A 10946-nucleotide genomic window follows, 5' to 3' on the forward strand; every position below is an offset into this window, starting at 1 on the left:
GTGACACCAGGAAGCCCAGCAGTTTACCAGAGGGAACCCCGAACACACATTTCTCGGGATTGAGCTGAAGATCCACCTTGTGCAGGCTAGCAAACATCTCCTCCAGATCTGCTATCAGGGTCTTGGACTCCCGAGACTTCACCACTATATCATCAACATAGGCCTCTGTGTTTCTCCCGAGCTGCGAACCAAGAGCGATATGCATTAGCCGCTAGAAGGTAGCCCCGGCATTACACAGTCCAAAGGGCATGCATGTGTAGCAATACACCCCGTAGGGGGTCAGGAACGTTGTTTTTTCCACATCTTGCACGACCATCTTGATCTGGTGGTAGCCCAAGAAGGCATCCAAAAAGCACAACAGGTCGCACTCGGCGGTGGAGTCCACGATCTGGTCAATGCAAGGAAGCGGGAAGGGATCTTGCGGGTAGGCCTTGTTGAGGTTGGTGAAGTCGACACACATGCGCTCCTTCCCTCCTTTCTTGGGGACAACGACGGGGTTCGCCAGCCACTCCGGGTATTGTACTTCCCTGATGACCCCTGCGGCTGGCAGCTTGCGGGTTTCTTGGACGATGAAGGTCTGCTTCTCGGTGGACTGACAACGAGCCTTCTACTTCACTGGCCGCACGTTTGGTCATACCTTCAGGTGGTGCTCGAGTATCCCCCTCGGAACCCCAGCCAGGTCTTTGGGCCCCCAGGCGAATACCTCCTTGTTGGCGCGCAGGAAGTCGGCCAATGCTTTCTCTTGGTCCCGAGGAAGGCCTGCCCCTATGGCGAAGGTGGCGCCGGTAGTTCCCTCCTCGCTGACTAGCACTTGCTTTGTCTCGGCTTGGTCTTGGGAGAACAACTACTTCTTCTTGGCCGGCTCCACTTCTGGGGCCCCTGGACCCTCCTTGTTATAGGCTGCACAGACGCCGCTGACCTGAAGGCGAGCTTGAGGGCCTGTAGCGCGTCTTTGGTGTCCCCTGCCACCGTGAGGACACGGTTGCTGCCAGGCATCTTCATGAGATTGTATGCAGGGTGAGTCGCCGCCATAAACTGGGCCAAGGCCGGGTACCATAGGATGGCTTGCAGGTCGATCCTGGCGATGTTGAAGTCGATGATCTTGGTGCGGTAGTTGTCACGGGTCCCGAAGGTGACAGGCAGGCGGATCTGCCCCAAGGGGCTGGTGGAGCCGCCGCCGACCCTGGAGATGGGCTTGGTAGGGCGGAGCCGGCTGGGTGGTACGTGCGGTAGGCCGAATGCCTCCGCGGAGAGAACATTGAGGCTGGCTCCCCCGTTGATGAGGGTCCTGGTGACCGCCACGTTGTAGATGGTGGGGGTGCAAAGCATCGGGAACGCGCCTACTCCCGCCGTGGCGGCCGATGATCCTCGAGGCTGAAGGTGAGGTCGGCCTTGGGCGCTGCCCAGCCCGGGGGAGCCCCCGAGCCCGCCTGGGCGGCACTTACTTACTAGTAGAATTGTTTGATGTGGCGGTCGAAAGGCAGTGCCTGTGGGCCACCTAAGAGAGTTGCGACGACGGGGGGCGCCGGTGCCGCGTAGCTTGCGAGGAAGAGGCTGCATAGCTCCTCCCAGGAGGCCACAGAGGACGCCAGCAGGTTGAGCAACCAGGCGCGTGGTGCACCTACAAGGGCCATGGGGAGCCAGTTGGCCTTCACCTTGTCGTCTCCGCCAGCTGCCCAAACTGCTTCTTCGTACTCATGGAGGAAGGAGGCCGGATCCGCCGCGCCGTCATAGTGTGGCGGCATCTCCGGTCTAAACTTGGGCGGCCACTCCACCCTCCGCAGGGAGGGGGTGAAACAGCGCAGTCCCGGCGCCTCTACGAAAGCGCACGTTAGCGGAGTCGACGGAGGAGCGCCTGCCATCGGAGTCAGCAGCGCGACCTGACAGAAGGGGTAGAAGATCTCCGACGCACCCCTACCTGGTGCACCAAATGTCGGATTACGGGTTCCGTAAACCCTTGAGAGGTTCGAACTCTAGGGTGCGTGCGAAGATCTCAACCTATCCAGCCTGCCTACTCACGACTCTCCTAAGCCTAGCGTGTCGAGCTCGAAGAGACAAAGGGACACAGCAGTTTATCCTGGTTCGGGCCACCTTGTGGTGTAATACCCTACTCCAGCGTTTTGGTGGATTGCCTCGGAGGGCTGAGGATGAACTAGTACAGTGGATGAAATGGCCTCAGGAGGTGAGGTGTTCTTGAGCTTGCAAGAGCTGAGGGGATGTGAACTGGATTGGATCCGGTCCCCCTCTATGGTGGTGGCTAAGTCCTATTTATAGTGGCCTTGGTCCTCTTCCCAAATGTTGGCGGGAAGGGATCCCACAACGGCCGGATTTGAAAGGGGACAAGCAATACAGCTTATCCTGATAAAAGTAGTCTTCGCCTGTGAAAAGCTTCTAGTCGTGACGCTGCGGTGGGCTCGGTGATGACCTCCGTCCTGTTGTGCTGGCGGTCTTGGTCTTGTTGCACCAGAATGGAAACCTTTGGCTGATTTCGCGGGACTCCGCGCCTGTGGCTGGCCTCCCTTGCACCAAAGAGGAAACCCGCGCTCTGCGCCCGCCTGGCGCCCGCCTGGCCTTAGTTGTCATGGCTCACGTCAGCTGAGCCTCGTGAGGTAAACCTTGCATAGAACTCTCCATCCCTCGGGAGCCAGCCAGAGGCGGCCGATCCCCTCCGGGGTCTTGGCATCGTCTGCCTCGCGAGGCTTGGCCCCTCGTGAAGGTCTTGAGCTGTCGATGTTGAAGCTGGGCTGTACCAGGTCGTCGATGGAGCCACGTGGTGGGCCGCAGGCAGGCAGGGCTGGATACCCCCATATCCAGAACACCGACAGACATCACCCTTGAGGTGAATAAGTTGGGAGGCGAAACTATAAGCCCCTATCTTTCTATGTGTCTTGCTGAAATTTTTTTGCTCCATATATGTTCCCTATCTTTCTATGTGTCTTGCTGAAATTTTTTTGCTCCATATATGTTCTTTGGGTGTTAGCAATCATAGAATACTAAATGATGGTTGAGTATGTGGACTTGCTAAAAAGCTCTGACATGTGACACTTCCTGAAAATATAATGAATATCAATTGCATTATTGACTGAGAACATACTTTGTTAGTTTTCAAGAAAGTTTATGCTTTATACTTTGCTATTGTAGTGAATTGTTACTTTCTCATAGAAAGTTATATGATAACAATTATTGTTGTTATAATAATGATCATGATGCTTCTATGTCTGTATTATGTTTTTATCGACACCTCTCTCTCTAAACATGTGGACATGATTTTCGATATCGGCTTTCGCTTGAGGACAAGCGAGATCTAAGGTTGGGGGAGTTGATACGTTCATTTTGCATCATGTTTTCATACTGTTATTTATGGTGTTTTATGCATTATAACACTTTGGGGAGTAATTCTAATGTCTTTTCTCTCATAATTTGCAAGGTTTACACAAAGGAGAATACCGGTAGCTAGAATTCTGGACATGAAAAAGCTACGTCAGACATACCTATTCTGCACGTCTCCAAATGGGCTGAAATTTTACGGAGAATTATTTTGAAATAAATAGAAAAATACTGGAGAAAAGGGATTCCGGGGGAGGCCACCCAGGTGCCCACTAGGCACCAGGGCGCCTACCCCCCTGGCACGCCCTGGTGGGTAGTGGGCCACCTGGCCCACTTCTGGCGACCATCTTCTGGTATATATTCACATTTGACCTAGAAAAAATAGAGGGAGGACTTTCAGGATGGAGCACCGCCATCTCGAGGCGGAACATGGGCAGGAGCACTTTTGCCCTCTAACGGAGCGATTCCGCCGGGGAAACTTCCCTCCGGGAGGGGGAAATCATCGCCATCGTCATCACCAACAACCCTATCATCTTTGGGAGGCCAATCTTCACAACATCTTCAACATCACCATCTCATATCAAACCCTAGTTCATCTCTTGTGTTCAATCTGTATATCAAAACCTCATATTGGTACATGTGGGTGACTAGTAGTGTTGATTACATCTTGTAGTTGATGCTAGATGGTTTATTTGGTGGAAGATTATATGTTCAGATCCATTATGCTATTTAATACCCCTCTGATCTTAAGCATGAATATTATATGTGAGTAGTTGCCTTTGTTCTTCAGTCCACGGGAGAATTCATGTTGCAAGTATTTGATGTTTGTTTGATATTTTGATGATATGTATGTTGTGATTCCCTTAGTGGTGTCATGTGAACGTCGACTACATGACACTTCATCATCTTTGGGCCTAAGGGAATGCATTATGGAGTAGTTACTAGATGATGGGTTGCTAGAGTGACAGAAGCTTAAACCCTAGTTTATGTGCTATTTCGCAAGGGCTGATTTGGATCCAAATGTTTAATGCTATGGTTAGATTTTTATTTTTATTCTATTTATGGATGCTTGCGAGAGGGGTTAATCTTAAGTGGGAGGCTTGTTCAAGTAAGAACAGCAGCCAAGCACCAGACCACCCACATATCAAATTATCAAAGTAGTGAACGCAAATCAAACCAACATGGTGAAAGTGACTAGATTAAATTCCCGTGTGCCCTCAGGAATACTTTGCTTATTATAAGAGACCGTTCCGGCCTGTCCTTTGTTACAAAAGGATTGGGCTACCTTGCTGCTCCTATTGTTACTATTGCTACTCGTTACTTGTTACAAATTATCTTGCTATCAAACAACCAGTTACCACAATTTCAGTGCTTGCAGAAATTACCTTGCTGAAAACTGCTTGTCATTCCTTCTGCTCCTTGTTGGGTTCGACACTCTTACTTATCAAAAGGACTACGATTGATCCTCTATACTTGTGAGTCATTAGTAAACAACACGCATAGTAGGGTCACATTTTGGTTAGCTGTAATTCTCCAAACGAAATGTAAATCAGGGTAATTGAGATGAGATCCATGCAGCCCACGATAATTGATGGATTTGGTACAACAGGGAAGACAACGTTTGTAAGCGGTGATTTTTATGGTAATAGATCGCCGTTAATTCTACGATATTAGTGTTACAAATGGCTGACTGTGCATCATCGTACATGCCCTAAGGCGGACGAAGACCACTCAGACTATGGCGGTGTGGAGGCTCGGGTTATTAGATTTTGGAACGGCGGCCTTCGAAGGCGAGTTACACAGTTGGCTCCCCGACGAGCGACATGGCGATGGTTGTGTCCTCCTTCCTTGGTAGGAGAGACTATTTGTTCGCCGCATAAAGAATGTAAGTTGGTGAAGATGTACAGATTTCAATAGCTAGGTAATACCTCCCAGCAGCAAGAACTTCTCCCTCGAAGTGATCATGGCGTTGGTAGAAGGCATCTTTGCTCAAGCTTCCGAGCTTATGCTATATAGTGTATGTTAGCTCTTTCCATAGTTTTTTCATGTATCTTCCGCTGCTTGTTTTGTTGCGTTGAATTGTGGTGTGTGTTGTCTGGCTCTGTAAGAGCGTCATTGAGTTAACACCCGGCCCGGACTTGTATCCCAAAGAAATATCAAAAAAAAGGGGGGGTTAATGTTTAGAGCCGGTGCGCCGGCTGAGCGTTCAGCCGGCCGCACGCACGCGTGCCACGCGCCACGGGTTCCATACATCTAGAAACCGCTTCCACCTTTCTTATCTTCTTTTCTCCACCGCTCAGATCCCACTTTTCTGCTCTCGATCCTCTTTTCCCCTTCCGCACCTACGTCCATGTGTTCTACCCCCCGCAAGGCTGCTTGAGATGCAAGCTGCTGCAAGCAACCATGGCCGGATTCATCTGCTTGGGCGGAGGCCATGGACGGATTCGAACTATCCATGGACGGATTCATCTGCTTGGGAGGAGGGGATTCTTTTGCGCCATGGGCGAGCTGCTAGCGGCGTCAACGGGGACAGCGGCGGCGGTGGTGGGCGGCAGCGGACGGTGATTGTGGTATGTTCATCGATATTTTTGTTTTTTTGCTGGAACCAATTTTGATTTTTGCTGGAACCATCTTTCGATTTTGCTGCAACAGGGAAGGATAGTTTTGGGCAGCGAGGGTGATGGCCGCCAGGATTTTTTGCTGCATAGAAGTTTTGCTGGAACCAGCATTTGACTTTGCTACAACCAACTAGGATGGCGCTGGGACGGCGGTGGCCGGCGTGATTTTTTTGCTGCATTGATATTTCAATTTTGCTGGAAACATTTTCAATTTTGCTGGAACCGTATCAAAAATTTGTTAAAACCATGTTTAGTTTTTGCTGGATCATAACATTGTTTACTAGAAACAATTTTTAGCATTTGCTGGAACCATATTGCTTTTCTGCTGGAACCATATCATTTTTTGCTGGAACCATATTTTTTTTGTTTCAAACCGGCGACATCCTGCTCTCCGTGTTTTTTTTGCTGGAACCACCTCTCTGTTTTGCTGGAATCGGTGTCGAAGGGTGCTGGGACCGGCGAACTCATGGTGGTGGATCGCGATGTCGCACGCCTGTCAACTACTACGACCGGCGACAACTATTTTTTGCGACCTGTGTTGTGTTTGTTTGCTGGAACCAGCGGATCCAGTTGCTGGAGTCGGTGAAGCATTTTGCTGCAACGACGAAATCAATGGTGCCGGACTGCGGCGGCGTTTTTGCTGGAACGAAGCCGTCGACGACGAGGCGGAGAGCAAGACTCCGGCAGATGCGAGGGTGGGGGCAGGGATGGAGGGATTTTGGTGATCTGGGCCGCGTCCTTTTTTTTCTTTTTTCTCTCGTGTGTGTTTGGATGCGAGATGTGGGGGACAAAACGTTCATGATCTGATGGCTGGCAGTTAGCGCAGCGGACGCACAGGATGCGACCGGCCGAAACTTTCGGCCGGCGCGCCGGCGCCTATAAGCGCCAAAAAAAAAGTTATTGAAATCCGTGCATAATTACCAACGTTTTAGCCGAAAGAAGGCTGCTACTTACTGTACATGCACGGTGGTGGCATGCTCCTTTAACCCAGGCGCATCACAGGCCGTATGTTAATCCAAGTGCATTGAACGGACAACAGTGATTGAAAGAAAACTGTTTTTTAAGGCAACTTGCACATAGGGTGTCCCATTCAGATTGCTAGTTTCTGTTCAAAACAAGCAGCCAAAACCCCGCTGCTAGCACTGCAAGTGCACCGCAATATTAGGATCTGATACCGTGATATCGAAGTTTGACCACACATCCAAGTATATACTACATATTTTTTTCTTCTCTGAACTCTGACGATCATTGACATGTCCCGTCCAAGTGCATCGTGATATCGTAGTTTGAACACCCATGTGGCGGTTGTCCGCCAACACGCTGTTCCGGATGACCTGCCCACGTTTTCTGCTAATAAGCAAGGAGTGAAGCAACATTACTTCTTTCAGCACTCAAGCAGCCACTCAATCAGAGTATCAGTTTTCGTTCACACATAGTATAACATATTCCACAGGCCGCCGGCCACCGGCAGCTCGTATTTGAGCGGCCGATTCCAAAGCAAAGAGATCATAGGAGAGGTGATGAGGAGGCGCTCGGTCGCTCTACTCCTCCTTGTCGCGGCCACCTACCTCCCTGTATCGATCGCCACCGACACCATCGACCTGACCGCGTCCATCGCCGGCAACCAGACGCTGCTGTCCGCCCGTGGAGCATTCAGGTTAGGCTTCTTCAGCCCGCCCGGCAGCCCCGCCGGCAGGACCTACATCGGCATTTGGTACGCACGCATCCCAGTACAGACCGTCGTGTGGGTCGCCAACCGCCAGAACCCGGTCGTCCAATCCCCGGGCGTCCTCAAGCTCTCCCCCGACGGCCGCCTTGTCATCGTCGACGGCCAGAACACTACCGTTTGGTCCTCCTCGGCGCCCACCGGAGACGTGACCACCAAGGCCACGGCTCAGCTTCTCGACAGCGGCAACTTGGTCGTGAGCTCCGATGGAAGTGGATCGAGCCAGAGCGTGGCATGGCAGAGCTTCGACTACCCGACGGATACGCAGCTCCCGGGCATGAAGGTCGGGGTGGATCACAGGAGTGGCTTCGCCTGGAACATGACGTCGTGGAGCAGCCCCGCCGACCCCTCCCCGGGGCAGTACACGGTCAAGCTGATCACCGGCGGACTGCCTGAGTTCTTCCTCTTCCGCGGCCCGGCGAAGATCTTCACGACCGGGCCATGGAACGGCGTGGTGCTCACCGGCGTGCCGGAGCTCAAGACCGAGGCGTACACATTCGTGCTCGTGTCAAACCCCAACGAGACGTACAGCACCTACTACATCAGCTCCCCGTCTCTGCTGACGCGGCTCGTCGTGGAAGGCTCGACGGGGCTGCTGCAGCGGTACGTGTGGGCCGACGGCGCGTGGAACAACTTCTGGTACCACCCGACCGACCCGTGCGACAGCTACGCCAGGTGCGGCCCTTTCGGTTTCGCCTACTGCGACACCGCGCATTCGCCGGAGTGTAGCTGCTTGCCGGGGTTCCAGCCGCGGTCACGGAAGTGGAGCTTCAGGGACGGCTCCGGCGGCTGCATCAGGAAGACCAAGTTGAGCTGCGGGGACGGCGACGGCTTCTGGCCAGTGAACAATATGAAGCTGCCGGAGGCGACTAACGCGACGGTGCACGCCGACATGACGCTGGACGAGTGCAGACAGTTGTGCCTGGCCAACTGCAGCTGCAGAGCCTACTCCGCCGCGAACATCAGCGGGGGCGTCAACCGCGGGTGCGTCATTTGGGCCACCGATCTGCTTAACATGCGGCAGTATCCGGCGGTCGTGCAGGACCTGTACATCCGGCTCGCGCAGTCAGATGTGGATGCCTTGAACGTCTCAGGTTAGCACTTCCCCTGTTGTTTTACTGACCACTGTTTGTCCCACTTCGAGCAATTCTTCATAACCGTAGCTAAATGCAGCTACCTGATTGCAGCTGCAGGTAAGCGCCGACGCACCTTGGTGATCGCCGTCGCCGCGGCTATTTCCGGCGCGCTTCTTCTGGCAGCCGCTGGCTGCTTATGTTTCTGGAGATGCAAGGCGAGGAGGAAGCGTCAGCTTCAGGCGCCAGGCAGTGGAGACAATGTGCTTCCATTCAGGACCAGAAAACACCCTGATTTGAGCCCAGCAAGGGAGGACGATGAGAACAAGATGAGCTGTGGCGAAGACGATCTCGACCTTCCGTTGTTCGATCTCGCCGTGATCCTCGCCGCCACGGACAACTTCGCGGCGGAGAGCAAGCTTGGAGAAGGAGGATTTGGCCCTGTCTATTTGGTAAGATCAAATTGAAAGTAGCTCGGATATCTGGTGATTCTCCGCGTGTTATATTAGTTTAGTCCTTACACGAAATATAATAATGAGCAGGGAAGGCTTGAGGATGGGCAAGAAGTAGCTGTGAAGAGGTTGTCCAAGAAATCATCACAAGGTGTGGAGGAATTCAAGAACGAGGTGAGGCTAATCGCCAAGCTCCAGCACAGGAACCTGGTGAGGCTGCTCGGCTGCTGCATCGACGACGATGAGAGGCTGCTCGTGTACGAGTTCATGCACAACAACAGCCTGGATACCTTCATATTTGGTCAGTTCAGTTCATCATTTGTTGCACAAGAGAAAACTCGCAACCACTTTCCTATATCAAATGAACACACGGTTAATTTATCTCAGTGAATGTATTACCATGCAGATGATGCAAAGCGTAAGTTGCTAGGATGGAGCAAGCGCTTTGAGATCATTCTGGGGATCGCGCGGGGTCTGCTCTATCTCCACGAGGATTCGAGGGTCAGGATCATCCACAGGGATATGAAAGCGAGCAACGTGCTGCTGGACAGGAACATGGTCCCCAAGATATCGGACTTCGGCATCGCGAGAATGTTCGGAGGCGACCAGACAACGGCGTACACCCTGAAGGTCATCGGGACATAGTGAGTATCATAATCTCTGAAATCATTGGATACTGCTTTCGAGATGGGCTCTACTATATGCTGACTTGTGAGGTGGTGGTCGATCATCAGCGGTTACATGTCTCCGGAGTACGCCATGGACGGCGTGTTCTCCGTCAAATCCGACATCTACAGCTTCGGCGTCATGGTGCTGGAGATCGTCACCGGCAAGAAAATCCGAGGCTTCTACGACGCCGAGCTCGATCTAAACCTCTGCGGCTATGTTAGTGCCAGCGTGATTAATTAATTAGCTGCCACCAGTGGTAGATCTTTGGTTAATTGTGTTGCTAATGTACGATGATGCTGATCATCTTTCAGGCGTGGATGTTGTGGAAGGAAGGCAGGAGCACGGAGCTCCTGGACGATGCGATGGGCAGCAGCTGCGATCACAGCCAGGTGCGGAGGTGCATACAGGTTGCTCTCATGTGCGTCGACGTGCAGCCTAGGAACAGGCCGATGATGTCCTCGGTTGTCATGATGCTGGCCGGCGAGAACGCCACGTTGCCGGAGCCAAATGAGCCCGGCGTAAACCTGGGGAGGAACAGGACAGATACAGGGTTTTCTGAAACTCAAAGTGAGTTCACTGTGACTACGACAGATACAGCTCACAGCAAAAGTTAGTGGAAATCTATGATACTCACTATGGTAGTTTAGCTTGGGATGGAATACTATACACAGGTTTCAGCAAAAGTTTTCTTTTTGTCACACCATTACTTCGATCCCTGGTGAAGTTTAACTATGACACGCCTAGAGGAAAGAAAAGTAGTGTGTTCTAATTTATACATTTTTTCGAGAGTACGCAATTGTGTACCAAATTTTTACAGAAGGAATAAATAGATTTGCAAGAATCCACACGATAATATTAACGTGGGAACACCCACTCCACATGCTCAATCTAGCCTACTACATACGAAGCAAAATAAGTGAATAAGAACTCTAAAATATGTCTATATACATCCATATGTGGTAATTCATTTAAAATCTCTAAAAAGACAAATATTTAGAAACGAAGGGAGTATGTCATAAAACGTTGTACTCCTACGCCTTGAAGGGGTATCTTCCGGTCTCTAAGTTCGTCCAGAATCATG

At 51.6% G+C, this 10946-nt stretch overlaps 1 protein-coding gene across 2 annotated transcripts; it reads left to right on the forward strand.

Moving 5' to 3' along the window:
* The first annotated feature begins 5609 nt into the window (after positions 1-5609).
* On the forward strand, positions 5610-10706 carry LOC123071024 (receptor-like serine/threonine-protein kinase SD1-8). Of its 2 annotated transcripts, XM_044494483.1 has the most exons (7): positions 5611-5897; positions 5980-8765; positions 8859-9196; positions 9287-9497; positions 9603-9840; positions 9931-10081; positions 10177-10706. In XM_044494483.1, the coding sequence occupies exons 2-7, from the start codon at positions 7466-7468 to the stop codon at positions 10477-10479; spliced, it is 2541 nt and encodes an 846-aa protein (XP_044350418.1). In that variant the 5' UTR covers positions 5611-5897; positions 5980-7465; the 3' UTR covers positions 10480-10706. The 2 variants fall into 2 exon arrangements, with proteins under 2 accessions (XP_044350417.1, XP_044350418.1); XM_044494482.1 differs by having other exon boundaries at positions 5610-8765.
* Positions 10707-10946: the final 240 nt, after the last annotated feature.

Source organism: Triticum aestivum, chromosome 3B (genome assembly GCF_018294505.1).
Source record: "Triticum aestivum cultivar Chinese Spring chromosome 3B, IWGSC CS RefSeq v2.1, whole genome shotgun sequence".
NCBI lineage: Eukaryota > Viridiplantae > Streptophyta > Magnoliopsida > Poales > Poaceae > Triticum > Triticum aestivum.

Coding starts and splice junctions, on each gene's coding strand:
- LOC123071024 (XM_044494482.1), top strand. CDS start 7,466: ATGAGGAGGCGCTCGGTCGCTCTACTCCTCCTTGTCGCGGCCACCTAC. Junction 8,766..8,858: donor GGATGCCTTGAACGTCTCAG/GTTAGCACTTCC, acceptor ACCTGATTGCAG/CTGCAGGTAAGCGCCGACGC. Junction 9,498..9,602: donor CCTGGATACCTTCATATTTG/GTCAGTTCAGTT, acceptor ATTACCATGCAG/ATGATGCAAAGCGTAAGTTG.